This window comes from Urocampus carinirostris, chromosome 6 (genome assembly GCF_059441175.1).
Source record: "Urocampus carinirostris isolate Australia breed hairy pipefish chromosome 6, RoL_Ucar_1.0, whole genome shotgun sequence".
NCBI lineage: Eukaryota > Metazoa > Chordata > Actinopteri > Syngnathiformes > Syngnathidae > Urocampus > Urocampus carinirostris.
This window is the reverse complement of record NC_142354.1, coordinates 35,988,984-36,016,803: the sequence shown is the minus strand read 5'-3', so window position 1 is coordinate 36,016,803 and position 27,820 is coordinate 35,988,984. Positions and strand designations below refer to the sequence as shown.

The window sequence follows — 27,820 nt, the reverse complement described above, 5'->3', positions numbered from 1 at the left end:
CTGTAGGGGGCAGGACAGTCCACGCTCGTGTCCACTGACAAACAATATGAATGAGATAGCGTATGCACTGCCTCGACTGCGATTAGTACTACACCAACTTTTCTGTGGGTGGGCACTGCCGACTCCTGCATTTCAATCCATACAGTGTTGAGCAAAAATAGAAAGCAGTCAGACAAATGTGTACAGTATGGATTCTCATGTACCATGGAATTGGGAGTCTGCATTATTTGCAAAGCAGACTGAGCAACTCCAGCCCCGCACCAGCAGAATTAAAGAAACACTTCAAGAAGCTGCGTTGAGATGGGGAATATAAGAATGCCATGCTTGCTTAATTCGAGGTGAAGAGATCCAAATTTGAGGCTAAGGCCACTATGCTTGCTGTTGGGTTTATACTCATTAATAAACCAATTTACACAGCATCTTATAAAGTACCATACATGATCGCAAACAGGGTTGGGTAGGGTTACTTTAACTGGATTACTTTCAATTACTTTTGGATTACTCCAATACCAAATATGCTAATAAACGACAAAAGAAACTCAATATGAATAAAATTATGACTCACAACGCGTGGTAAGCTTTCTCTCCTGGCTTTGATCTCTTTGATCTCCGGCAAAACTAACATAAAATGCGACAGAAACACAATGAAAATAAATCCAAACAGCTTGCCAACATCATTTTTGCCGTTCCTTGTGTTCCGTTACTCCCCAAGCCTGCACAAAATTTAGTCATTTTATTCATATTTAGTTTCTTTTGTCTTTTATTAGCATATTTGGTATTGGAGTAATCCTAAAGTAATTGAAAGTAATCAGGTTAAAGTAACCCTACCCAACCCTGATCGCAAAGCAGGGCAAGCCACACATGAGTGGTGAAATACTTGTAAAACCGGCTAAAGATGGCGAATCTGATACTTGCTGCCGAAGTTAAATTGTCACGTTTTCTCTTTTTTGGTTTAAGAAGTCGCCTTTCTGAGAGAAAAACTATGTCATTTTGTTATACACTAATCTAGGCGCATACTGGTGGGGTTTGTTAGCAGTAACAGGCTTAAGAACCACTGACTTAAGGTGAGATTTTGTCTTAATAAGAGGATCACTTAGACCACTAAAACCAACGTGATCATTAGCGTTAGCATAAGCATGGCTGTCCGGCTAAAATACTGCTGTGATGCAGCAGAGCTGCGGCTAGCGATCTCCTGTCTCCCCTCTCTATAATCCCCGTATCATCAACCCGTACCCCCCGTCATCCACCTTCTGCCACCCCTCTTCGCTCACCCCTCAGACCGCCAGAGACAGGGCCCGACATTTCCCTGCGACACTGGGCGGTGCACGGCATTGTGGGCGGGGACTACCTGGGCACCCCATTGCTAGATCGTGGATTAAATTTGCCAATCTCTGTGAGCGTTGCCCCCAAACATGCCCTTCGCAGTGCAATGCACCTCCCGTCATTGAGTTTCTTTGATCGACCACCCCTGCCCTGGCAGTCTGAGGGGCGACCTCCATCAGGACCCTTGCAACAGTTGGCCACGTTGATGCCTGCCTGACTTTTTTTTTAAGGTCTGAGAAATGGCTTCTTGACACAAGTCACTTCTCAGACTTTGGAAATATGTCGGATTGATCCCTTAGTGAATCCTACTTTTTGTTTCAATAAAACAAAAATCAAAGCTCTTCCATTGGGTCAGGTTTTATTTGAGGCACCATATTGGCTAATGTTATTGTCTCCCTAACGCTGCTATGGTAAAAGTCCCGTGGTGTACACCCACCGAAAGGCTGCAAGCCGCCACCCTTCACACCCGTGACCCTCGCCCGCCCCCCTTTCCCAGATAATCTTCCCCCTTTCTGTTGCAGATTTTGAGTCACTGCTGCCAAACAGTTTTGAATCTGAAGGACATATATTCATTGCTCCCAGGTAGCCGTGTGTGGAACGCTCCTTGTTTTCTTCACGCTGCATCTCGCCCAGGAGTGATGTTTTTATTGTGTGTGTGTGAGTGTGTGTTGCATCGTACTGTTTTCATTGTCGCTATAGAGTGATGCCTAAAGTTTTGTGTCACCAAATTCACCGTCACTGAACAAATCTTCGCATGTCACGAATACAGTGATGCTGCATGAGTTGTCCTTTATGGAATTGAAATGGGAACAAAAGTTTTCAACTTGAAAACATAGAACTTTAACTGAAAAATAATTTACCGGTACTCTAAATTGACTCTTCTATTCTATACATATACAGGCAAGAACCCATTCGGGGTGGTGCGGAAGCGAAGTGCAGAAACACTGATTAATGCAGCAAAGGATGGTCTTTTTTTAGGGAAGGGGTTCGGTACACAGGAAGTCGGGGCAACAATAGTGGTCCAAGTCATTTAAAAGGTCGGTGTTCCAGTATGTCCAAACACCAATGCCGACAGTCCAAAAGTTTGTCAGGTAGTACTCGTAATTCAAAAGGGAAAGCAAAGATTCCATTCACTGGAATGACAAGAGGCTCAGTGCCAGGACAATGTACTATCACAAAGCCAAGGGGGACAGTGTTTAAATAGTGACAAGGGAGTGTCGTGATAGGAGGGAAATCAAGCAGCTGTGATGAGGAAAATTGAACCTGGAAGTGAGTAATCAAATAAAATAAAGTTAAGAAATGAGAAAAGAGAGAACGAGAGAGAAAAAATGAGAGTGATAGTTTCCTTCATAAATCATTAGGGTCAGCAACTACTTTTAAATATATCGTATAGCAGATAAACAGTGATATTTGAGTAAAATGAAGTATATAGCATTAACAGAAATTGTGAGTTAATTACTTAAACAAAAGCAGGCAAGGGCATACATTTGGGCACCCTTTTTGCTCTATTGATTTGAATACCTTTAGCTCAGATTATTGGAACACAAAGTTTGTTTTGGTAAGCTCATTGGCCCTTGACTTACATATACAAGTGAAGGTATTTAAGATGGCCAGTTGCAGGTTGTTTTCCTCTTCTCTGGAGAATGGCACCATGGGCGCCACAAAACAACTTTCAAGAAGCCTGAAAACAAACATTGTTCAAAATCATATTTAGGGGAATGATTCATAAAAGAGAATCTTGAAAAATGATCAGTCGAGCCCAAACGTTGTTTTCTTTTTACAGTTTCAAGTCTTACTTTTGGGGGGAGTATAAACGTTTTACCTTTCTTTTAAGAGCTGATAATGTAGTTTCGGACTTTTAGCACTAATGTTACATGAGGGCATGGTCTCAGTTGAACGACGCGTGGAATCATGACTGACAGCTCAGGCAAAATACTGCCAAACCTCCCCCAAGGCCGGTATTTTCAGGAAAGAGGGGCTCCTCTGTCATTACCTTTTTGGACACCACCTATGTATCAAAGTAAAAAATGAATAATGTATTCAAAATAATAACTGAAGTGAATCCAAATTATATTCAACCACACAATTAGTTTTAGTTTAATACTAATACTTATTATTTTTGAAGTTTGAACCTTTTTGTTCCAATTTAACTCCATTGTTTTCTAATTTAACATGTCAGGTATAAACATTCTTCTATTTGTTGTGCTCTTCAGGGAATACTGCAACGAGTTGGAGTTGTCAAACAACAACACAGAATTCTTGCTCAACTTCATCGCACTCATGGAGAAAGTGACGCCCGACTCCAAGCAATGTATGTTATATATTAGATATTTATGAATTAAATGTATAGTTTAAGTTCATATTAGGGTTGGGCAAGATATAATACAACTAGAATAGCAATTTTTGGGTGGATTTTCCCTTTTTGGGCTGGTTCATTGAAACATGCTAATATAAAACCCAAAAAGTAAGAAAGCTGCTGAGTCAGCGAAACCCAAAAATGGCAGGTCAGAGTTTTCACATCTGGGGTAACCTATCTGACAGCCTGTAAAAGATGTTGTTGATTTTCAATGTGTGCTGGTCTGGGAGAGTGGATTTGGGAAATAATGCAGAGTCAACAAAAAACTGCTGCGTCAGGGTTTTTTTGGGGCAATTTCTAACCAAAGTTACTACCTGAGAAACCCCCCTTTTCTTGGATGGTCAAACAAAAATACAGTTACTGATACATACATACACACATCTCTCTCTCCCTATATATATATATATATATATATATATATATATATATATAGGACAGCACGGCGGCGCAGTTGTTAGCGCGTGTGCGGCACAGTTCTATGGTCTTGGGAACCTCCTGCGTGGGTTCAAATCCAGCTACCGGACTTCCTGTGCGGAGTTTGTATGTTCTCCCCGTGATTGCGAGGGTTTCCTCCGGGCACTCCGGTTTCCTCCCACATTCCAAAGACATGCATTTCAGGTGGATTGGTCGGTCCAAATTGTCCCTAGGTGTAAATGAGCGAGCGAGTTGTCTGTCCTTGTGTGCCCTGCGATTGGCTGGCAACCAGTTCAGGGTGTCCCCTGCCCACTGCCCGATGATAGCTGGGATGGGCTCCAGCACTCCCGCAACCCTACTGAGGATAAGCGGTGCAGCTAATGAGACTTTATATATATATATATATATATATATATATATATATAAATAACAGTAATCAATATAATAAAATTACAATCAGCAGTAATCAATATAAATTAAGTTATTAAATTAAATGGGGGAAAAAAAATAATACTAAATACTATATTCGTAATCACTACAGTAGTCACTATTTTGAACTGTGACATGATCCGAAAAGATGTGACAACTCGGAAAGGAGCCAAAATCAGGTTTGCGGGGGCACGCCGCGGTTCCAGCAAAAGTAACGCACCACTTTTGATCACCAGTAGCGATAACAGCGTTGTAACGGCAGAAAAATAATTAGTTCGATTAACCCGTTACTGAAAAAAATAACGCTGTTACGTAACGACATTATTTATAACTGTGTTATTCCCAACACTGCTGAAGGCTTAGGTGTGAAATGCACGGTCCACCACTCTGTTAATGACCAATTACGGTTCACCTGCCTTTTTGTGATTGGTCGATAGCTGAAGCTTGTGCAACTGTGATGTCGTTGTCACTCGCAGGCATTCTCAAACTGGCCGACCCCAGAGATGGATTAAAACAGATGGATATTGCTTAACTCATTTTCTATAAACAAAAATGTTTGTACTAATAAAGGGCTATGCAACATAAAATGGTTGGAAATCCTCTGGGTTCCATTCCAAAAACATGGATTTAAAAAGCGCAATCGTAACAGGTGGAAGGTATTGCACTGTTATTGTTTGTTCTGTTTCTTTCTGGCCTGTTTGTGCATTTCCTCCAATGATACAACAGCAAAGGTGTTTATTTGTCACTGTTAATGTGCCTGAAGAAAAAAAAAATACAATTAATCCCCCTAATGAATTGTTTTTATGTGCCAAAAGCTGAAAATTCCATTATCACCTGTGCAGTGGGTTTCCAAACCTAATTAAATTAAAACCCACTGGGGTGCTTTTTGTTTTCCTCTTCAGGAAACAATAAGCTTAGCCACCCTGTGTTTATGTTGATATTCTGTTCGCGTATGAATATTAAATTGCGCTTTGTCGATACATTTAGGCGACAATTTGCTCCTTCACAACCTGATCCTGGACACGGGAATCATCAGGCAGCTGGTGGACAAGGTGTGGAAGAACAAAGACTTGAATACGTGAGTACAAAAGGACTGTTTTTTGTTACCGGGAAAGTGACATGCTTTGCTTACCTCCCTAATTTGCTTAGGTCACGTTTTTTCGGATCATGTAATTTAGCCCTCGCGGCATGCATTTTTTTAGTGATGTCAGTGTACATTATTTTTATGTGAACTTAAAGTGTGACAACTAAGCCATTTTTTTAAAAACTGCTGGGTCAGCTAAACCAAAAGTGCTGAGTCAGCTTTTTAGGGTTTTTTCACATCTGAGGTAACCTACCTGACTGCCTGTAAAAGATGGTGGTGCTATTCAATGTCATTCTGCCCTGGAAGAGTGGAATGTCTTCCTGGCAAAATAAAAAACAGTCAGTAAACACCCAAAAAGCTTTTGGGCCATTTAGGATAACCTACTACTGCTTGTGAAAGATCGTGGTCATATATATACTTAGATGCCAAACAAAAACATCACCACCTTCACAATTTTCAAAAAGAAAATCAAAGAATTGTGAAGTTAAATGAAAATGTTTTTAACATCATATAAACATAACCATTTGATTTATTTTGAATCTAATCATTGTCTTGTTCCACGGACAGACTGAGGAGATCATTTCTTCCTCATGCCATGAGGCTCTTTAACTCCACCCAGGGGAGTAAAATCCCACATTAAACCCCACCCCCACATTTGCATATTACCCTATTTTTATTACAGTGTATATTTTATGTAGCACTATTTAAATACTCTATATCAACACGTTATATTGGGTATTTATGTATTCTATTTCTTTTATTTTATTATTATTATATTTTCAACAAGAGGATACTGCTGGAAGTGTGAATTTCCCTTCGGGGATGAATAAAGTATATCTATCCATCTATTGACAGGTGAGGCTGTGGCTCACCTGCCTCCCTTCCCTGCACGTTTGGGGGGTATCTTCAAGACCCTATAAAATACAGTTTAAAATTCCTGCTTTAATAACACGCTTCATTTGTTATCTGCTTTTGTTTAAAGGTACGGTTTTCTGGCTGTATTTGCCGCCACTGATGGAGGAATCACACGAGTGTTTCCCAACAAGTAAGAGTTCTTATCACCAGCGCGTGTTGTGTTCTTAATGCTTTTTATTGCTTGCCTTTTAAAGTCTAATCACTTCGATAAGACGCGAGCGCGGCGGTAGTGGCCTCGTAACGGGGAGATTTACAGCTCTTTTAAAACGTCAGGGCCGCGGAAAGCTGGGAGGAAGACCCCGAGCCGTTTAACGCCAGCTATTACCGCCGCAGTCTCGACAACAAGGGCTACATCTTCAGAGCGCCTTATCGTACGGGTGAATGATGCTCGTCGGGACGCCTCGCGCCGGGCTTGCACTTTTTGCTAACCTGCGCTTCTTATTTTCGTCTTTCATCTGGCAGCAAGAGACGAGCTGCTCAACCCGGAGAACGACACCATCGGGATCCTTGTCAGCACGGCAGTGGACATCACAGTCGGAGGAAAGACTATCAAACCGGCAGGTGAGTTCCCGCAAGGTTCCGCTTGAATTTGAAGAGGCTCGGAGTGACTTGTCTGTTTGTTTGTCAGTGGTCGGAGTGAAACTGGATCTGGAAGCCTGGGTGGATAAATTCAAGATTCTCGCCAGTAACCACACAGACAGCCGCCAAGGCCCTAACTCGGTAACCCAATGTGTAGTCAATGAAGACCCAACTCTGCATAATCTATGCACTTAAACCCATGGGTGATGAATGCACCTTATTCCCCGCACTGTAAGGCACACCGGATATAGTATAATAACACCAGATTAACAAAGTAAGATGATGTAAGGTCCACTCGGACCAAACACCTGAAGAAAAACGCTATAGTTCATTCAATCCAGGACAGTCTTTCCACAAAGCATTGAATAGAGAAAATGAGGGAGCCTCAAAACTCAACCGGCAGTAGCTCAGGAGGTAGAGCAATCGTCTTGGGATCAAGGGATCCCAGTTCGAGTCCCGGCTCGTTACATGTTGAAGTGTCCTTGGGTAAGACACTGAACCCCTAACACTCCCAATAGGCAGGTTAGCGCCTTACATGGCTGCACGGCCGCTATTAGAAAATGTGAAGCACACTGTAAAGCGCTTTGGGAAGTCTTGACTTGAAAAGCGCTATATAAATGTAGATCATTTCATTTCATTTAACCCTGGGTAATAAAAAAATCAATGAAAACAACAGAAGCCTCAAAACTAAACCCTGTGGAATACTAAACTACATTTGGGCAGAATAAAGCTCATGGCAATCAAGCTTAAGAGGAATTATCCTGCTCACCAAATATTAACATGAACATCCACTTGTTCCTGCAAACATTTGAACAAGGAGTGCACCACCTGGACTACTAGTGATCCCAAGAGCCATGAAGAGATCCGCAGGTTCGAGAGTGTTTCCATTCGGGCCCCAGTGCTGTGGAATTCTCTACCCCCTGAGATTTGATCTGCAACCTCAGTGGAACTGTTAAAATCTAGACTAAAAACACACTTCTATTCTATAGCTCATGAATGACCTATATTTCACATTGACAATATCTGTGTATTTTTTGTTATTGCAACATCCGTTGCAGTTTGGCCATCCTGGAAGGGGGATTACCTCATGTGCGGCCCCTTCTCAAGGTTCCTTCATTATCCTCATGTTGAGGTTTTTGAGTTTTTCCTTGCCCTCATGTAGGTTTTAGATCAGGGGCTGGTGTCATAATAGTTAGTGGTTTGCAATAATCTGTGGTCTGTGCAGCCTTTTGAGACTATTTTTCATACGTCTTGTAGTTCTTCCTTTATGTTCTTCTTTCTTTTGGTCTTGTCTCAGTGTGGACCAAACAGGGTTTGTGAGATGGACTGCGAAGCCAACAACGACGTGAGTGTCATAATGTGTTATTAGCGCAAAGCACTGCTCCTCTCACTGTCCACAATTGTGTTCCCTTGTAGGACCTGCTTTGTTACTTAGTAGATGATGGTGGCTTCCTCATCATGTCTAACCAGAAAGATGACTGGAACAAGGTTTTATATTAACGTTTCATAAGTTTATTTACACGTACAATAATGTCCCTGCCCCTAAAGTCTTGCGTGCCCTTCAGGTTGGCATGTTCTTCAGCGACGTGGAGCCCTACCTGATGTACGCGCTCTACAACAACTCTTTCTTCTACCGCAAGCAGTCGTTCGACTACCAATCGGTGTGCGAGCGCATGCCCAACAGCGAGGCCGGAGCAGCGCGGAGAGGAGTCTTCGTGGTACTCAAAACACCCGCTTGATATACGTCATTCCTGTTGTATTGCTGAACATAAATATGCATTTGTCCTCGTGTGTGCAGCCCACAATTGCGGATTTTGTAAACGTGGCGTGGTGGACATCTGCTGCTGCATGGTGAGAAATGTACCTGATAATTACCGTAAATTCCGGACTATAAGCCGCTACTTTTTTCCCAAACGTTCAACCCTGCGGTTTATTCAGTGATGCGGCCAATTTATGTAATTTTTCTAACGGCCGTCAGCGGCGCTCGAGTACAAAAGGTAAGATTTAGACCGGTGGAATATATGCGCCAAGGATGACTGCAACTTCTTGGCTTGTGCATAAATTAAATTGGCGTAAACACACCCTCATCATGCAAAATGCAAAAAGAAAGGCACATGACGCAGCTTTCAAGCTAAAAGCAATCGAGCAGTCCGACAAAGAAGGAGCGAGCGTGTTGCTAGCGTGTTTTGGAATAAGGGAGCGTGGGACAGACGTTTATATGACAAAGTTTCTTTCCGACACTGAGGAAGACGACTTTGATGGCTTCAGTTCTAAGGAGGAAGATGAGGACGGTTTACTGTGATTTTTACAAGTACGGTATGTTTTTTTAACAGAACCGTTTACTGTGTTGCGAGCGTGTTGCTAGCGTGTTCCTACCATTAACTGCCCTGTCACAGGCACCGTTTGGGATGAAAGTTATAATATAATTATTAAAGCTTTGAAAACTCTCTCGGTGTACCGTCTTTCTTTGTAAATATGTATAACCATGCATAATATGTATTTGCAACTGTATATTTTTGTAATGTATTTATTTCAGACACTTATTCTGATGTGTTTTGCACGCGCGAATAAAATAGAAGGGGCGAAACAAACGCGGGCTGACGGGAAGTGAGGTAAAGGCGAGACTTGTTTGTGGACGCGGCGGACAATAGTGAATATATATTTTTTCCACCCTTACCTTTGGAAATATACTCTTTTTTCCTTGGATTACTTTCAACAGGACCCGGACTCTGCAGGTCTGCATCCAACCTTAAGTACCGGTATCATTTTCCGTTCATTTTGCCGGCTGTGACTTTTGGACTGTGTACTTTAATGAAGGACATTCAGTTTCAATCGGGGGACTTAAAGTCGGGTTTGGGTTAATTTTGTTTTTGTGTTACATTTTTTTAATGTGGGCGCATGCGGCTTATATACTGGTGCGGCCTGTTTAAGTACAAAATCGGTTTTCCTCTTAAAATGTGGTGGGTGCGGCTTATAATCAGGTGCGCTCTATAGTCCGGATTTTACGGTTCATATTAACCTTTAAAAGGTCCACCTGCACAGTATTGCAGTCGCTAGTACAATATAAGTGTAATTTTGTGGCTTGAAACGTAAACATATTTTTAAAAATAACCTATATGAAAAGGTGATTTTTTTTTTTTATGACTTCTATGAAAATCTGTACGATGGCTCGATTTCATATACATTTTGGGCTTGGATCTTTTTAGATAGTGTGAGCACACATAAAGCTTTTCCTAGAACTGTGGTACTTCAAACCTTTTGGTGTGTTCTCCTTAAAACGTTTTCTTTTAGTACCTCGATCCAGCATTATTGTTTAACATTTAAAATCTGTGTAAGACAAAAAAAAATCTTTAACTTCACTTTGAAACCAAAATAACCAAATAAAACACTTAAGTTAAAAATGGACTGTATACTATTTAGATCAGTTTTATCTTTTTTACTTGTTTAACTTTCTCTTTTTTTCCTTTATTCATTTTTAGTTTTCCCTTTTTCTCTTATCATTTTCTTTTTTCTTATATCTAACTGTCAGGAGGATAGAAGTCTTTTAAAATAAAAAGAGTGTCTAATATGGAAATTGCATTTCTGGTTTGTTTTACTGAGGTTATTTTGTACAATAAGAGCCAAATACTTGAGGTTGTTCAAAACTATTGGTTTAAAATTTTGTTTTAAAACCAATTTACCTATTTTTAGAGATCTTTTAGACACAGAACCAAATATTTGAGTGTTAATCCAAAGAATCCATTTTTTGTTGTTTTTATAAAGAAAATGACCCATTAGTTTTTAATTTAAAAAAAAACTAATATTTGGTAAAAAATAACCCAGATAGTGAATGAGTCCATTATTTACCCAACTTGGGTTATTCCTTTGATTCATTTGTCTTTGATGGTAGACTTTTGAATATATGATCGATTTTATGAGCCTGATGCTGAAATAATGACATTAATGGTTTTCAATGGTTTTAATATGGTTATTTTTTAAATTATTTTTAAATGAATAGTGGGCACATCCTCCCTAAAATACACAATATAAATATTTATCTTTGGCCCTTCTTGTCTTCAGGTCATTGTTCCAGCAGTTCATGTATGGTCTGGCTTATCACAGCTGGTTTGTGACAGGTGGGTGCTCAAGTCCTTTATTCATTTAGTTTTAACTCAATACATTTAAAATTAAGGTTATATCGTTCACTTCTCGCCATATATGCTGTTTTGGAATGTGAGAGACCCCTGACGTGAGGAAATTAATAGTGGCACTACGTTAGTGTTCCTTTCATTTTACCCCAAAAGCTTTTGTGAATATTTTCTTTATTTTCCGATGCCGCCCTCAGACGAGGTAGATGCAGAGGGACTGGACTCCAGGGACCGAAGCTGTGTCATGATCCAGACTCAGTACTACCTGAGCAACTTGAGCAGCTCTTTCAACATGCTGCAGGACTGTGGCAACTGCTCTAGGTGAGCTCACCTGTCCACGCCCACCCTCTCGCACGTGCAAAATCAGGAACACCTCAACTTATTAACACACAGTGTCGGTTCTGTTTAGGCTGATCCATGCCAAGAAGATAAACAACACTAACCTGTTGTTTGTGGTGGCCGAAAAGATGATCTGCAATACCTGCGAGATTGAAAAGCTGTCTCAGGAGGAGGAGGAGTGTATCCTCTGGTTGTGACGAAGTCAGGAATGACATCCACAGAACACGTGTTCTTTTTCCTTAATTGCTGATTTACAGACATGGAGGAAAACCCGTGCGAAGAAATGACGGCTGCACGTTATAGGAAAGGACCCTCCACCTGTTTTGACAACAACAATGCGGTAAGGGTGTCCCCCACTGAGAAATTTACATCCAGCTTGTATGTTGCATCAAATATCAGCTTTTTCGTGATTCGCTTATTACCTTATATTTAAGGTATGGGATATCGCTTTACAGCTTCCTCCGTTAAGGTCTTGGGCTCTATATTTGATAGAATGTAGAAAGATAGCATGTTAGCCAAGATCGAGAAAAATCCTCTTTTACCGTCTACTGTTTTATGTCTAAAAGATTGAGGGGCCAGATAAGGGAACCTTGGACCTGTAGGGAAAGACTGGTTTTGTGTTTGCCCTTTGAAGTTAAAGCTTTAACCCTTCAACCTCGAGTTAAATTCTGGCCTCAATAGTTATTGTAGCTTGAAAGCTTCAATTCCAAGTTAAAGATTTAACCTGATAGGAATAGTATCTTTAAAGCTATCAAGAGTTAAAGCTTTGAAGTTATACGTTTAACTCACAAATTACACTAGCTTTAAATCTTGAACTTCAGAGTTAAAGCAGCTTTAATCCCTTACCTTTAGAGTCAAACATCAATTATTTTTATGTGTGGGGAGAAAAAATAAGACACGTTTAACAGAGGAAATATGTGAGCTTTTTATGACCACACGCCTTGTGTGTTTAAATAATGTTCTTGTTTATATCCAGGTTGAAACACGATAGGTTGGTCATAATAAAATCTGAAAGATGAGAAGTTACTTCAAAGTTTTTATTACAGAATATTCCAAGCACAAATGAACTTCTGAACAATGGCTGTTGTAATTTAAATGACAATTACTTTTACACTCAAAATGATACCTAAAGAAAAAGCTGGAGTGGAAAATCCCCAAACAAGAGTCTTTGTCCAAATCGGTTCTATCAAAGGCCACTTCTGGCTACAAAATAAAAAACAACTGTAAGACAGTGGTCCCTCAACATACAATTTTAATTAATTCCCGTATCCAGAATTTCTCGCATCTTGAACAAATTTAAAATAAGAAATGACTGAGAACCAATGTATCCATTCCCAGCCTCCCCAAATCATCAAAGTTACCCCTACATAGCTATAGAACACGTCTTCAAATAGTAATTGATCATAACAAAACCGTCCTAAGATAAATAAAATGATATCAACAAAACAAAATATGAGTTTATCATAAGAACTTAGCATAGAGGAAGTCACCTGCTGCTAACAGAGGTGTGTACGTGGTGGTGGTGGGAGGGAGAGAGGTGCAGAAAGAGTGAGGGTGCACAAAAGAGCCAGATCAATAGTTGTATGTTACTTCGTGAAAGAAAGGAGAACTGTCTGAGAACAGAAGACATTGTAGTTCATGTGATTTTAATATGTGGTGGAGTAACAGAACATGTTGTAACATCAATTGACTAACCAAATGTTCTCAAGAATGCGTTGCAATATTGCTAACGAAGAAAAGTACCGTAAATTCCGGACTATAAGCCGCTACTTTTTCCCCAAACTTTCAACCCTGCGGCTTATTCAGTGATGCGGCCAATTTATGTAATTTTTCTGACGGCCGCCAGCGGCGCTCGAGTACAAAAGGTAAGATTTAAACCGGTGGAATATATGCGCCGAGGAAGACTGCAATTTCTTAGCTTGTGCACAAATTAAATTAGCGTAGAAATATCCTCACCATTCAAATTGCAAAAAGAAAGGTGCATGACGCAGCTTTCAGGCTAAATGCAATCGAGCAGTCCAAAAAAGAAGGAAACAGAGCTGCAGCACGTAAACTTTGCTTTGCGAGGGTGTTGCTAGCGTGTTTTTAAATAACGGAGCGTGGGACGACGTCTATATGACAGTCTCTTTCCCATACTGGGGTAAACGAATTTGATGACTTCAGCTATAAGGAGGAAAATGAGTTTCTTTCCGTGATTACTACAAGTTCGGTATGTTTTTTTAACACAGCCGTTTACTGTGTTGCGAGCGTGTTCCTAGTAGCGTTTTGCTACCCTTCACAGGCACGGTTTGGGATAAAAGTTACAATATTATTATTAAAGCTTTGAAAACTCTCTCGGTGTACCGTCTTTCTTTGTAAATATGTGTAATCATGTATAATATGTATTTGCAACTGTATATTTTGTAATGTATTTATTTTAGAAACTTATTCTGATATGTTTTGCACAAGCAAATGAGAAAGAAGGGATGGGGCAAACGCGGGCTGACGGGAAGTGGAGTAAAGGTGAGACGTGTTTGTGGACGCGGCCGACAATAGTGGATATATATATTTTTCCCACCCTTACCTTTGGAAATATACACTTTTTTCCTTCAATTACTTTCAACGGGCACCCGGCCTCTGCAAGTCTGCGTCAAACCTTAAGTACCGATATAATTTTCCGTTCCTTTTTTTCCGGCTGTGATTTTTGGACTGTGTCGGATATGGGTTAATTTTGTGTTTGTGTTGCCATTTTGCAATGTGGGCGCATGCGGATAATATACAGGTGCAGCTTGTGTATGTACAAAATCGGTTTTCCTCCCTAAATGTGGTGGGTGCGGCTTATAATCAGGTACGCTCTATAGTCCGAAATTTACAGTAATTCTAGCAATAGAAGCTTTATGTTATGGCGATTTTAATTTCAGGTCATTTGTCTTTTTCTGCTTGTTGAAAATTCAATATTACTGACAGAGCCATAAGAAAAAATAGCTTTATTTATCTGATCATATTTAATATTTCTTGGGTTTTCGGTATCTTCAATTTGGTTCGCTAGACTGCATGCGTCATTTGAAAAGTTGTCAACATTCCTGCAGTTGGTTTGTCGTCAAACTTGTAATTAGGCTCTTCGTCCATTTGACTTTGACACTCCTGCTCTCTGTCCTTTCTTCAGGAGAACACGTCGGACTGCGGCCGAGGCCATTCCTTCCGTCCTTCCCGTGCGGCTTTGCTGCTGGTTCAAGTGCTTCTGCTTTACCCTCACGCTCGCAGTCTTCTGCATTAATCTCAATGACCACGCGCACACGTGCCCACGCACACTTTATAGCTGTCCTGTGCTTCTCATATGTGCTCAACCCTCCTCCACCACCAACACCTGAAGTAGTCTAATAGGCAATGATGGGCAATGATGAAGCCCTGAGTGCCGCCGTCTAGCCAGCTTCACTTCTCTGTCCTAAGCCAAGGTTAGCCACGCCAGGAGAAAAGTCCCCACTGCAACCCTCACCCCGCAAAAAGAACTCCTACGCGTGTTGAGAAAAACAAATGTTTTATTTCCATTTTTGTTCACCCAAAATGGGATGGTGTTTTATTTATGCACAACTATATCTACTTGCCAAAATGAGATAGACTTTCATGTGGTCTTATTTTTCTAGCCAAAACACAATGCAGCAATGGCTTAACGAGGGGGATTTTAAAACAACAAAACGGAGGAAAAAACAGTGTTATATTCTTGCTTATTCACTACAAGAAAGCTCACGCTTTTAAATAACACGGCTGTGACGTTTCACTTACTAGTAGCGAGCGCTGTGGTGTCGTGTTATATATTACCAATGTAAAAAAAGGAAAAAAAAATAAACTCTCTGACCTCCATTTTTACCAACATCACCTCTCTTGGTCGTCATGAGGCTGTGAGGAAAGATAAGGAAAAAAATAAAATCAGCATTAATGTAGATGTTTTGTGGCAAGATGACATTCTACCATCACGTGAGAGGGAAAAAAATCACACATTTTTTAGGAATACATTTGGATTATTGTCTGAAAAATGATAACATTTACAGAGGAGAAAGTTGCATTTTACACGAGTTTATTTGTAATGTTGATGTTAAGTTGGCATTTTTCGGAAAAACAAATGAATATCCACAGAAAAATGAGAAAGAAAATGAACATATCAGGAAAAACTATAAAGATTGGTGTACATGTATATACCAGTTTAACTTAAAAAATAATTATTACAATTGGGGGGGGGCTGATCTATGAATAATATTGCTAAAACAAATTTCAGAATATTGTTATAAGTTGTTTTTAAGGTAAAAAAAATTGAACAACTGAAATCTGTCAAGAAAAAAAGCAACAAACCAAGTATTGAAGTGACACATTAAAAAACAAAAAATGTCACAATATACAACAATAATTACAAGAGAAATTAGTCAGTATTTTAGAGGAAAAAGTAATCAGTAGTGAATATGACAAGATTCAAGACATAATTTTTGTAAAATAATGAGAATGAGCTGATAATATTACATGAAAAACTTCGTTATAGAATACAGATGGAATATTTGAAGGGAAAAATATAACAATATTACAAAAAAATTGTGATTATTTAATGATCAAAATCAGATTGCGGAATTAAAAAATCAGATTGCGGAATTAAAAAATCAGATTGCGGGTCATAAACTCAATGTTTATGACCCGGAAAATGGGTTGGAAATTTGCTTGTAACAAAACACAAAAAAGTATTTTCCTGTTAAAATCTAAATTTAACAGAAACTCAATGGAGGAGCACTTTTTCTGCAACTTTCTCGCCATTTCCATTGGCCTTGTTTCTCCGCCCTTTGCAAAAGGCTTTGCTTCTTCTTGCTACAATCCATTACAAAGTCCCTGAAACGGGCCCCCAAATTGTCATTCCTCTCACGTGATCATCTTTTTTAGACTGTTTAGAAACCGCTCTCTTTCATAATAGTGCCTTGACGCACTTAGCGGCGGGCGAGCTTAGCGACTGTATCGTATCGTCGTCTCATTTGAAATAAAGCCGCCATCTTGGAGCAAGATCAGCTTTAGGTAGAGCGGCCGTCTCAAACTATGCCGGGCGGCACGGTTAATAGCCCGTCAGCGCACACAACTGAGCTGGATTTACGCTGCAGTACCAAGTTAAAGAAAAACTCGATTTAGTTGTAAAATTGGCCCTAAATTGAGCCCAACCAATTAACTTTATTTGCACTACCGAGCCTGAAGCAATCCAAAAAAAATCACATTTCATTCGTGGGGACGCGAGAAGAGGAGATATGATTTATGATAACAGATTAAAACCCGTCTTTTGTAGTGAATTTTACGGTAAGAAAGACTGTATTAATATTTACATCTTTTGTATTTCAGACGATTTTGCATCATTGAAGGAAAAATTGTAAGGCGTTCAGTCATTTTGACAAGTTGAAAATTGGGTCATAAAACACAGCAGCAGTAGATTTTAGCATTGAGCTTTAAGAGAGAGACAGGCAGAGAGACAGATTAATGATGACAGGTGGATAAAAAACAGAGACAAGAAGGAGGTCTTTGTATTGGCATTGCAAGAGTTTAGTACATCGTTTTGGTATACATTTTTGTAAACATAATTTTTTTTTTTTTAAAGTCAGCAGGAGAGAAGCCCGGATGAACGTAATGACTGACATTGTAGGCTCGACCCAGGCCAAAATTCAAGTCGGCCCGGCCTAGGATCTTTCCTGTGTGCTCGAGTTGGAGGGGAACAAATTGCTCCACAATATCTTGCACGTTAATAAATTAAATAGAACCTGCGATAGTAATGAACATGCCCCTAATGTAGCATAACAAGACTGACTTTTCTTATTTTTTTATAATGTTGTTCCTTTTTTCTAAAAAGTGGTTATGGGATACTGGGGAAATCCAATGATGAATCGTAAATGACTTAACCCTGTTGGTGGATTTAAACAGTCAGTTTGATTTCTTAAAACTTTATTATACTCAACTGTTATAGGGACAATGTGTATTATTTGACCACTAGGTTTTGCTGCATTGTACAGTGCAACATAAAAACAAGTGCGAAAAAGCACAAGGATGATTAAAAACTACAGACACCCAAATAGACCAAAACAAACCATTTTATTTTCTATTTTTTTTGCCCAGCCTTTTTGAGGTTTGTAGGTACCCAGAGCAGCAAGATGGCAAAGAATTATGTCAGCTACTTCTAGTCGAGCCTAATGTTATGTAAATTCTTGGCAAATTTTCAACCTACAAGTTTTTTTTTAATGCATATTTATATAACATTTCATGCATTTTTTTTGCTTTTTTTTTTTTAATTACTATCGTTTTTTTAAAGTTGTTTGTACTGCTAGGAGGCACTGAATAATACACACTGTCCCAAAAGGTATCTATACTTAACTTATTTCCTTCAATGAACTTGTTTACTTTTCTCATACATTAGGAGGGAAGAAAGGTTGGCAAAAGAAAGTGACACAAGGCCACTTTGCATTGGTATTAGAATAAATAGTTCTAAAATGCACTTGTTGTTAGTTTAGGGACCGTTTCAAAAATATTTCACCTGTAGATTGACATAAATCAACACCTGCCTGGATCCGAATAACATTTTCTTTTTTATTAGACATGTTCAGTTGTTTTCAAACGGAGACAAAAATGAAACCGAAAGACACACAGGAAGGCACAAAGATGACCTTCAAAATGATTTATTATAAAAAAAAAAAAAACAACTTGCGATTATGCCAATTGCAGCGTAAATCCAGCCTTACTGGACTATGTTTATTTTTATTTTAGGGCCACTTGACTGCTGTAGTTCTGCCTGAATTACGCGAGTGTATGTGTTTGCATTAGTGGAGTGCTATGTCTTGAAAATGATGCGGGTGATGTGAGGGCTGTTTTTATGTTCTTGTTTGTTTGTGGCAATCAACAAAATCCAGTGTTACGGACGTTTAAAAAAAACAAAAAAAACGGAAAAACACAAAGGGATGTCAGCGCTTTTTAAATTGACAGAATGTGTTAGTCGGTCAGTGTTTTGAAAATGCGTTGTCAAAAAAACGACGCCTCGCTATTCGAATGCCTTAGCATCATGCACAAGCAAGCTCTGACCCCCCTCGCCTTGCACACCCCCTTGAGTATTTAGATCAATAATGAAAACATAATCCAAGTAACATCTGACTTATGACTGGGATCGGTTTCTGCTAAAAGCTCTCAAATCAGAATGGATTCAAGTCAAAATCCATAAGAAATGGCGCAGTTTGCTCCCGAGACTGTATCTTCTACCAAGTGTAGTGGTAGACTGTTTTGTGAGTGGTGTCGGCTGCCCGCCAAAATTCTCATGCGCGTTGCCGGGCTGCTACGCGCTGCTGTGCCAGACTTTGAATACAAATAATACATTTAACAAATTTAGTATATTCTATCTGTGGTCGTTGACTACATCCTGCCCGGTTTAATGTCCACCCTTAATTCGGATGTTACGTGTAATAAAAAGGATATTACACCAGAAGATATTAAAAAAAATGTTTGTTTTCCATATTTTAATTATATATTTCCGCCCTGCCTTTTTGAGGTGTTTGGGTACCCGTAGCAGCCTTCCATTAGGTGAGGGTTAGGGGTTTAAACCTTAATAGTCACTTCGGATCAGAGTATTCCATCCCGATTAAAAGGCCTTCCTTTAAGCCATTTCTTTCATTAAATCTTCAAGATTACAAAAGTAGATCAGCCCTAAAGGGTTTGATAACCCAAGCAACATGATTGGCCGATAGCGACAATGATGCAATTGTCAAAACCAACACGGGTGCGCAATATAGTCAAAATAAGGAATGGCATCCTATGAAATCTGCAGGTGTCAAATATTGAAAACAGTGATGCTCATGTTATGTCAAATACATGCTAAATTCATGCTAGGTTTATATGATAATTAATGTATTTTTGCTCATTATTTAAATCAATATAGTTTTATTTAAATTATGTTTTTCTCCACTAGGAGGCGCTAAATAATACACACTGTCCATTTAAATTGGTTTGATTGAAATGAATTAATCAAAAGTTGTTGTCACGAGAGTTAATATTTGATAAACATATAAACACCTGATAAACGACAGCTGGTCTTGACAACCGAAGTGAACCGAGAGTTAAGGCACAGACACAGAGTTAATAAAGCTTACGCCAATCGTAGCACGTCTTTTGCAATTTGACCGATTTTGCTTATTGACTAAACGAAGCAAAAATGGAGGCGGGCTGCGTCCGTGGGGGGGAGGGAAGCGTGTATGTGATTGTGTAGTGTGTAGTCTGGTGCTACGTGACCATGTTTGACAAAAAAGTATGTGTAAAAGAAAATAACATTTAGAGAAAACAAAGTCGGAATCAGTCAAAGTGAAGTCAGTATGTATATCTAAATATAAATATAGGAAAAGAGCACTGTTGATAAGTTTGAGGTCTGAAGTCGAAACAGATTTTTATTTTGTATTTTAGTGGGCGAGAGCGCGTGTGTTCTGTGAGAGGATGACTTGAGCTCCTTTGTTTAGTTTGTCGCGCCATTCTTTTTGTACAGGTGAAGCTACGCGGAGAAAACAAAAAGATAACAAAAAGAAGAGGGGCAAACTTTGTAAAATATCGTGTCTGTGACTCCTTGTACAATATTTTCAAATTGTTTATTACAGAGAATCAGTTAATAAATAATGTTCATATTTTTCACCTTAGTTGGATGTGTCGTGTTTTTTGTACCTGAGAGTTTAGCGAGGAAGTCCGTGAGGAGGCGGTGCCAAGAATCTGGGTCGTCCAGGTAACAGGCATGCCCCGCCCCCTTCATCACTGCCACGCTGTGATTGGCCAATTGGCTCAGGTTACGAAGGGACGCCTGGCCTAGCTCAGTGTCGTTTTCACCGTAGACTATCAGTGATGGCACCTGTCGGAGATTTATGTATTCATATAAAAATTATTAATTATAATAATTAACATCTATTTTTTAAGGGTTAAGATGCAAAAAAATAAATAACACCCATCCTTTTATCTCAGTGAAGTAGGCCTCCAGATTTGGTAAATTAACAGAGCAGTTGTCTCCAATGGTTAAGTATCATCTGCCGAGCAATGGAAAATACCATAATATTTTACTTGCAAATAGAATCACCAAGCCACAAGGAAATTTCATTGTGTAACTAACTTTTTGTTTAGTTTTGTTTTGAGGGTTTTCCGACGTTTAAATCTTCTATACCGAAAATTAGCTCTTGTTTTTTGTGTGTAAAACAAGCATCTTCTTATTCTTTGCTCACAGAAACTACCTTTTATCCCAATAACTAACATTGTCTTCTTCTCTATATAAAAACAGAAAACAAAAACTACAACTACTACTTTTTCTGTGTAACCGAAAACATACATATTTCGACTATGCCAAATTTCATTTGAGTAATTTTCTCATAAAAACTAGCATTGTAATTTTGGTGTTATAGTTATTAATGCCAAACACTAGCATTGTTTTTTTTCCGCACTAAAAACTAGCTTCGAAACAAGAAATTAGCGTTCATCTTCTTCAGTGTGGAAAACTGGAATGGGCTTTTAAACCAAAAATTAGCTTACTTTTCTTCAACAAAAAATAGCATCCTTTTTTTGCCGTTAAAATCTAGCATTGTCTTCTTCCCCAGAAAGTTTCATATTCTATGAGGAAAACAAGAACGTCTTGTTCACTTTTCTTACACGCTGAAAACAGGCATCATTTTCTTACTCTAGGAACTTGGGTCTACGTTGAAAGCTAGCCATGGAATTGTTTTCACCAAACACTATATCCTGCAAAAAATTCGTGTTTTTGTGTGGAAAACTATTTCTGTCATCTATCAAGACAAAATGTGTTTTTTTCTACAACAAAAACTGTCATTGTCTTCTACTACACTGAAAACTAGTCGTTTTCTTTTGCATTGAAATTTGATTTGTTGTCTTCTAAAAACAAAAGCTATCTTTTTGGGGCAAACTAGTGTCTTTTCATTTGTCGCAGATTTATGCGCAAATGTCTGGGCGTTCAGCTCAGTCAACCTCTACGGTAGGTCAGCAATACTCCGGACCATGCTCCTCTGTCATAGGAGAATTCAAGGCCACCAAGGCAAGGGCAGTGTGCGTGCTCTTAGTCCCTAGGGACACAAAACTTAACCACGTAAGCTCTGCCAATAACTGCGGCAGGAAGTGGAAACCCATTGAGGCGATGAAAGAGACAGAAGCCTATTGGAGGCATCAGGAAATTGTGGGCACTGTGTGTCGCGTACGACGAGGGCTCGGCAACTACAGTGTTAAGAGCTGGTCGAAAAGCAACGTGGGAAACAGAAGGGACTTGGTGGTACAAAGGGTGCGAAAATCGGGTGAAGAAGATCGTCGAATCAAAGCAGCAGGGTTGGGCACGATGGATGCAGTGGGAGGGAGTGTTCAAGCAACCTTTGTCTTGGAAGGAGCTCTGGGACACCGACTAAAGCCAACTGAACTTCCTGTTGCGCGCTGTGGCTGATCTTCTACCAACACCAAGCAATTTGAAGATCTAGGGCAAGGAGAAAGTGGCATCCTGTTGTCAGTGTGGAACCAGCCTCTGCACACCGCATCACAACCTGACCAGCTGCCCAAAAGCTCTGGCAAATGGGCGCTACCGGTGGAAACACGACTAAAGTCCTCACCGATGTTGCCAAATGGGTTGAACTACAGAGAAGCCACACCAACAAGCAGCCACCAGTACCTTTAAGGCTCATACACTTCCAACCAGAGGGCAGTAAAGTCCCAAAGTCAAGTCAAGTCATTTTTATTTGTATAGCCCTTAATCACAAAGAGTCTCAAAGGGCTTCACAGGTTATTACACATAAGCAGTTTAGGTTATTCATATGCTATAGAGTAGAAGTGAGTTTTAAGCTTAGATTTAAACATTTCCACTGAGGTTGCAGATCGGATCTCAGGGGGAAGAGCATTCCCCAACACCGGTGCCCGGATGGAGAAGAAAAAAAAAAATTCTGCACCGCGCATCATATTGGGAGCTGCAGGTAAAGCTCAAGAAGAAGCTAGTCTTTCCTCAGGAGGTAGTGGTAACTATCCTACGACCGGATACGATCCTTCTTTCTAGGAGCTCAAAGTCCATCATTTTAGCCAAGCTCACTGTTCCCTGGGAAGACAGGCTAGCCATATATCATCAGGCAAAGAGTGCTAAGTACCAGAACATTGTGGATGAGGCGACCATCGCTGGGTGGCATGCCACCCTTTGGCCATCGAGGTTGGCGCTCGAGGTTTCCCGCCACATCTATGCGCAGTTTCCTACAGAAGATCTTACTTCGTTACAGGGCGGGCTATCGAGGAAATAGCTACAATAGCCAAAAGCAGTTCTAGGTGGCTGAGGCTATCAAGAGGTCGTAGCTGGACCCCCTCTGCAGGTGAAGGCTAACTCAGCCCTTGCTGCCCCACTCAGAAGAGTTGTACAGGTTAAGGGGCAAAACACCTCTGACCATGAGATACCTGCTGAGGATGCAGAAGGAGTCCGTAGGACCATCAACACACTTCACCAGTTAGAACCTTAACATCCACATGTGGAGTTGCTCCTGCCGTCTGTTTGTTGCAAAGCACCTCCGGTGTTTTTTATCTCATATTTGTCGTCTTCTGCACCGATTGGTCTTTTTCAATAATTTTACCAACAAATGGTGACTTAGGTATGTTTTTCTTTGATGCAACTTATAATCCAGAAAAGATGATATAATGTAAAATTCTCAGTAAATAAAATTGAAACTTAACACAACCTTGATGTTGCGGTACTGTTGGGCGCTGATCTTTTCGGTGCAGATGGGCGCAATGGGAATGTAGGCCCGCAGCAGGGTCTGCTGCTGCAGCAGGAAGGGTAGCGAGTACATGCCACTGAGTGACGGGCTGATCAGCACAACAGAGCTCAGCTGCAGTCGCTCGCATACGTCCATCAGAAATGCTGCAGGAGCCAACTCTCCTACTGCCACTGGGGCCTCTGCTGAGCTGGACTGGCCTAGTCCTACGAACAAGCATAATACTTTAACTAGTACCAATCGTCAGAAAGGAAAGAAAAGGAAAAATAATTCCAATTCTAACCACCTTTGTTATGTGCTGCTCTGAACTTGAGGAAGCAACGAATTGAAATGTACAGTTGCATTTGAAAAGTAATGAGCATAGGTGGAGCTTGTATGAAAGGAAAAATAACATGTCATTTTAATGTCTGCAAGGCATTTCAACGCAGTGGCACCCAACCACCAGGCCTAAAAAAATCTAACCCAGACCCAAGCCCGGGGGTATGAAAAGCCCAACCCAGCCCGAGCTCAAAGTAAACCCGAAATTTCATATATTATTTTTGAGGACTTCAAAGGGGAGGTAATTTATGATAATAAATTAAAGCCTGTCGTTTGTAACAACATCTAATTTGAACAAGACTCCATAGACATTTACATCTTTTATATTTCTGTGTCTGCAGAAGTTACATTAACCAACAATTTTTTTCATCATTGATTTTTCCATCATTTTGACGGGTTGACAATCAGGCCATAAACCACAGCAGTAAGAAAATGATGGCTTGACAAATGTTTTTTGTTTTTTTAGTATCCACACATCATTTTTTATTTTGGCATACGTGTGTTAACATGTATTCATTAAAAGAATAATAATAACAAAAAATAAAGGCAGTGAGAGCGAGAGACGCCCAGCCCGACCTGAAGCTTGACATTTTATGCCAACCTATGACCAAAAATTCGTGACAGGTCGGACTTGGCTTCAGGCTTAAGATCTGACCCCAATTTGGTACCGGGCCATACACAAAGAAAAAAAAGGTTCCAGGTTCTTTTTTTGTCTATTATTGGTTTTACTGACACCACTATGTTTGGACTGAACGTGTTTAAACTAGGATCTGTGTGGTTTTCACGGCCGAGCGCAGTTACCTGTCGGGCAGTGCACGTATCACACTGGAAACAAGTATCCCCGCTTGCCGAAGATGCCTTGAAAAATAATGAAACCAAACTTCTGCCCTTTAAGCCATTCACCGTGGAGAATGGTAAACCGCAGCCCATTATGTGATGTTACAAAGATAGTAAACAAACTTGTTGCCATGGGAAAACGTTTGGCAACAGATTTTGAGGATGCATGGATCCCCATGTCAAGAACATGACACAGAGACGACATTACACCAACACACTTTTCCCCGGTGTTGCTTTTTTAACTATTTGGCACGCAGATCAATATGATGTATGGGTTTAAATGTTACAATAGTGATCAAAAGGTTTTGGTATTAGCACGTCCGCCTTGCAGTTCAGAAATCCCAGGTTCAATTCCAGCTACTTGTCTCCTTTTGTGGAGAATTAATGTTCTCCCCATGCAACCGTCCACTCTGGTTTCCTCCCACATTCCAAAAACATGGCTTAGGTGGGCTACATTAACCCCTTTACTCTTGTGAGGACAAGCGCTTCAGAAAATTAATGAATGAATGTGATTTTTGTGCAATGTTACGAGGCCACCCAAATGTTCCACATGATTACAAAGTGGATTTATACTCATCATTATCATTATTTATATTATTGATATAATTATTATTGATATAATTGTTGTTATTGTTATTTTTTGAAAAGTACAATTGTAAGTGGATTAGAAAATAGTGCATTTATATTTACAGCAACATTTTAGAGTTTGTAAAAAGTACTCAAAATTCCGGCACAATATAGTTTTTCCACAGTGATTTAGGATCAAATATAATTGTTGTCACAAACTGTTGCCTGTCAATGCAAAAGTCTGGCTCATCTCTGAAGGGCGGGATGACACTTTATACCAAATAAACAATGGCAACCAAATCAGGTGGCTTTTCCTGCTACTGATAACCATGGAAACCAGCACTATCTATCTTTTTTATGTGTGGGAGCAAACCCCTACCCAAAAACAGCCTGGAATGGGATGGGTGCCACCAGGCTGTACTTGCTCAAGACACACTAGAGGAAATGGTGCCCCGCCGACCCAGGCGGTTAAAGGATTTGTGAACTGTGATGGGCCGGGCCGTGAACATACTATCGGACCTTAAACCGGTCTGCGGATCAGAAATGGCTGGGGGCCCCTGTCTTATAGCATTTCATAATTAGCATTTGTCAAAAAAATTACAGATGGATAACCAACTGTTTTGCGTTGCACTTACCTGGAAGGTCGAGGGCGACTGCTCGACATCCAGCGTCAGCCAGCGCGTGAAGAGTGCCAATGCTGAGCCAGTTTTCCGAGGAGAAGCGGCGACCATGAAGAAGCAAAACAGACATCTTGACGTCTCCCGAAATAGCCCGGCATTGTCTGTAGAAAAGTGGCGACGTGCAGCCTGGCACCTTGACTCTCCCCTCTGTCAACTCCAGCTGTGACATGCTGAACATACACGATCATGCACATTATTGCAATCTGGCCTACAATGGATTTTTCAAAACTGACAGCAAGTATGTCATTTATCAGAAATAAAATTTGGTTCACAAAAAAAAATTGAATCTATCATTTGACATTCAAGACGATGACATAAATCACAGACATACCCATGAGTTGATTTCCATCCATCCATTATCTGCACCGCTTGTCCTCAGTAGGGTCACGGGCGTGCTGGAGCCCATCCCAGTTAACTTTGTGCAGTGGGCAGGGGAAACTCTGAACTGTTTGCCAGCCAGTCGCAGGGCATACAGGGACAGACAACTCACTCGCTCATTCACACCTGGGGACAATTTGAACCGACCAATTAACCTGACATGCATGTTTTTTAAGTGTGGGAGGACATCGGAGTGCATGCAGGAAACCCACGCAGGCACAGGGAGAACATGCAAACTCCACACAGGGAATCTGCAGTAGCTGGACTTGAACCCTGAACCTCTGCACCCTGAGGCTGTGCGCTAAACACCCACCACCGTGCCACCTAGTTGATTTCCAATCCTTTGTTTTAGTCAGTTGAACCACATAATTACAACACTGCAACACCTTTATTTGGTGCAAGAAAAAGAAGTAAAAGGACTAAATCTTTAGTTTTAAAACTCTTTTTCCAGTATTATCTATCAATCCATCTGTCCATTTTTTGTCTTGCTTATCCTCAGTGGGGTCGCAGGGTGCTGGAGCCCATCTCAGCCGACTTCTAGCAGTGGACAAGGGACATCCTGAACTGATTGCCAGTCAGTCGCAGGGCACATGGAGACATCCAATTTACTTTCTCATTCACACATAAGGACAATTAGGACTCTGGGAGGAAACTGGAGTGCCGGTGGAAACCCACGCAGGGAGAACATGCAAACTCCACACAGGAAGACTGGTAACTGGATTTGAACCCATGACCTCAGAACTCTGCCACAGACGCCCTCCGGTAATATATTTGTAATGTACTGCCCTCTGGTGGTCTGAGAGAACGGATTAAACTGTATTCTGTTTGAAGGAGAGTATGAAAACGAATTAATCCCACTTTTTCCGTCACCTTGAAACGTTTGGGTGGAGGCTTCACGCTTTATAAGTAAACAGTAACATGTGTGTGTACAAGTAGAACAAATATTACTGTTGACAAACTGTCCTGAGGCCCTAGTACAAATTGCATAAATTAAAAAATGCGTATTATTTGTCTTTTCGGCTGCAGAATTCAACTCTTAAAAATGAGCTTTGTGTCTAATTGACCTTATTAAAACCCCAACAATACTTTCTTAAACTAAATCATATTTTTCCCAAGTGAAATCCTAATAGTATGACAAATATGTGTGCAGAATAAAATAAATAGTCAAAATGCACGATACACGTTGTCTGTCATGCCATGAAATCCCTATTCTCGCTTAGATATTGATACTGTGGGTTTTCAACATTATTAAAACAGTAACTATTTAATTTGAACGAAAAATGTACAGGAAAGATTGTAAATAACAAAAATTCAATTTTTTTCAGTTTTTTTAATGGCAAAAAGATGGATATGGTATTTCCAGTTTCATCACAAAAACAAAAGGTAAACAATCCCTCTCACATTTACATTCAAATGAATGTTCTGTAAACTAAACTGGCCAGTTTACGTAATATAATTTAGCATTCTGGTGTTTTTTTTTCATTAAGAAATGTTCTTACCAAAAATAACGGCATTTTCTTACCTGTTAGTGTTTACGACAATGTTAAAGTTAGCAAAGTTTCGTTACACTTCCGGTTTTCTTACTGTGGGAAAACAAAAGAGAGCGAAAGAAAAAAATGTCTCAAATGCTATTATCCCCCTCTATCGTTTATTTGATGGAACCACAGCACACGTGAAAACGAAGCGATGTGCCACTCTTGATTAATGATTAGTGAAGTTTATTGATCCCG

General features: G+C 40.1%; 2 protein-coding genes across 6 annotated transcripts in view; one reads left to right on the top strand and one right to left on the bottom strand.

Moving 5' to 3' along the window:
• Positions 1-15,998, top strand: part of cacna2d2a (calcium voltage-gated channel auxiliary subunit alpha2delta 2a) — a 319,851-nt gene extending 303,853 nt beyond the window's left edge. For 3 of the 5 annotated variants that reach the window (XM_088338887.1, XM_088338885.1, XM_088338882.1), the window contains 16 exons: positions 1,845-1,905; positions 3,537-3,634; positions 5,510-5,600; positions 6,589-6,651; positions 6,795-6,898; positions 6,984-7,082; positions 7,150-7,241; positions 8,398-8,445; positions 8,517-8,588; positions 8,666-8,818; positions 8,899-8,951; positions 11,160-11,215; positions 11,425-11,548; positions 11,637-11,746; positions 11,824-11,906; positions 14,712-15,998. In XM_088338887.1, coding sequence (XP_088195013.1) covers positions 1,845-1,905; positions 3,537-3,634; positions 5,510-5,600; positions 6,589-6,651; positions 6,795-6,898; positions 6,984-7,082; positions 7,150-7,241; positions 8,398-8,445; positions 8,517-8,588; positions 8,666-8,818; positions 8,899-8,951; positions 11,160-11,215; positions 11,425-11,548; positions 11,637-11,746; positions 11,824-11,906; positions 14,712-14,822 — 1,418 coding nt within the window. In that variant the 3' untranslated portion in view covers positions 14,823-15,998. The remainder of the gene's footprint in view (positions 1-1,844; positions 1,906-3,536; positions 3,635-5,509; positions 5,601-6,588; positions 6,652-6,794; positions 6,899-6,983; positions 7,083-7,149; positions 7,242-8,397; positions 8,446-8,516; positions 8,589-8,665; positions 8,819-8,898; positions 8,952-11,159; positions 11,216-11,424; positions 11,549-11,636; positions 11,747-11,823; positions 11,907-14,711) is intronic. The other 2 variants (XM_088338886.1, XM_088338884.1) reach the window with 1 other exon arrangement.
• Positions 15,067-27,697, bottom strand: abhd14b (abhydrolase domain containing 14B). Its single transcript, XM_088338888.1, has 5 exons — positions 27,613-27,697; positions 25,668-25,882; positions 23,275-23,516; positions 20,249-20,429; positions 15,067-15,442 (listed from the first exon to the last, which is right to left on the bottom strand). Exons 2-5 carry the CDS (start codon positions 25,879-25,881, stop codon positions 15,435-15,437), a joined length of 645 nt encoding a protein of 214 aa, XP_088195014.1. The 5' UTR covers position 25,882; positions 27,613-27,697; the 3' UTR covers positions 15,067-15,434.
• Positions 27,698-27,820: the final 123 nt, after the last annotated feature.

Coding starts and splice junctions, on each gene's coding strand:
- abhd14b (XM_088338888.1), bottom strand. CDS start 25,881: ATGTCACAGCTGGAGTTGACAGAGGGGAGAGTCAAGGTGCCAGGCTGC. Junction 23,517..25,667: donor AGTCGCCCTCGACCTTCCAG/GTAAGTGCAACG, acceptor GCTTGTTCGTAG/GACTAGGCCAGTCCAGCTCA. Junction 20,430..23,274: donor AACAGTACCGCAACATCAAG/GTTGTGTTAAGT, acceptor AATCTCCGACAG/GTGCCATCACTGATAGTCTA.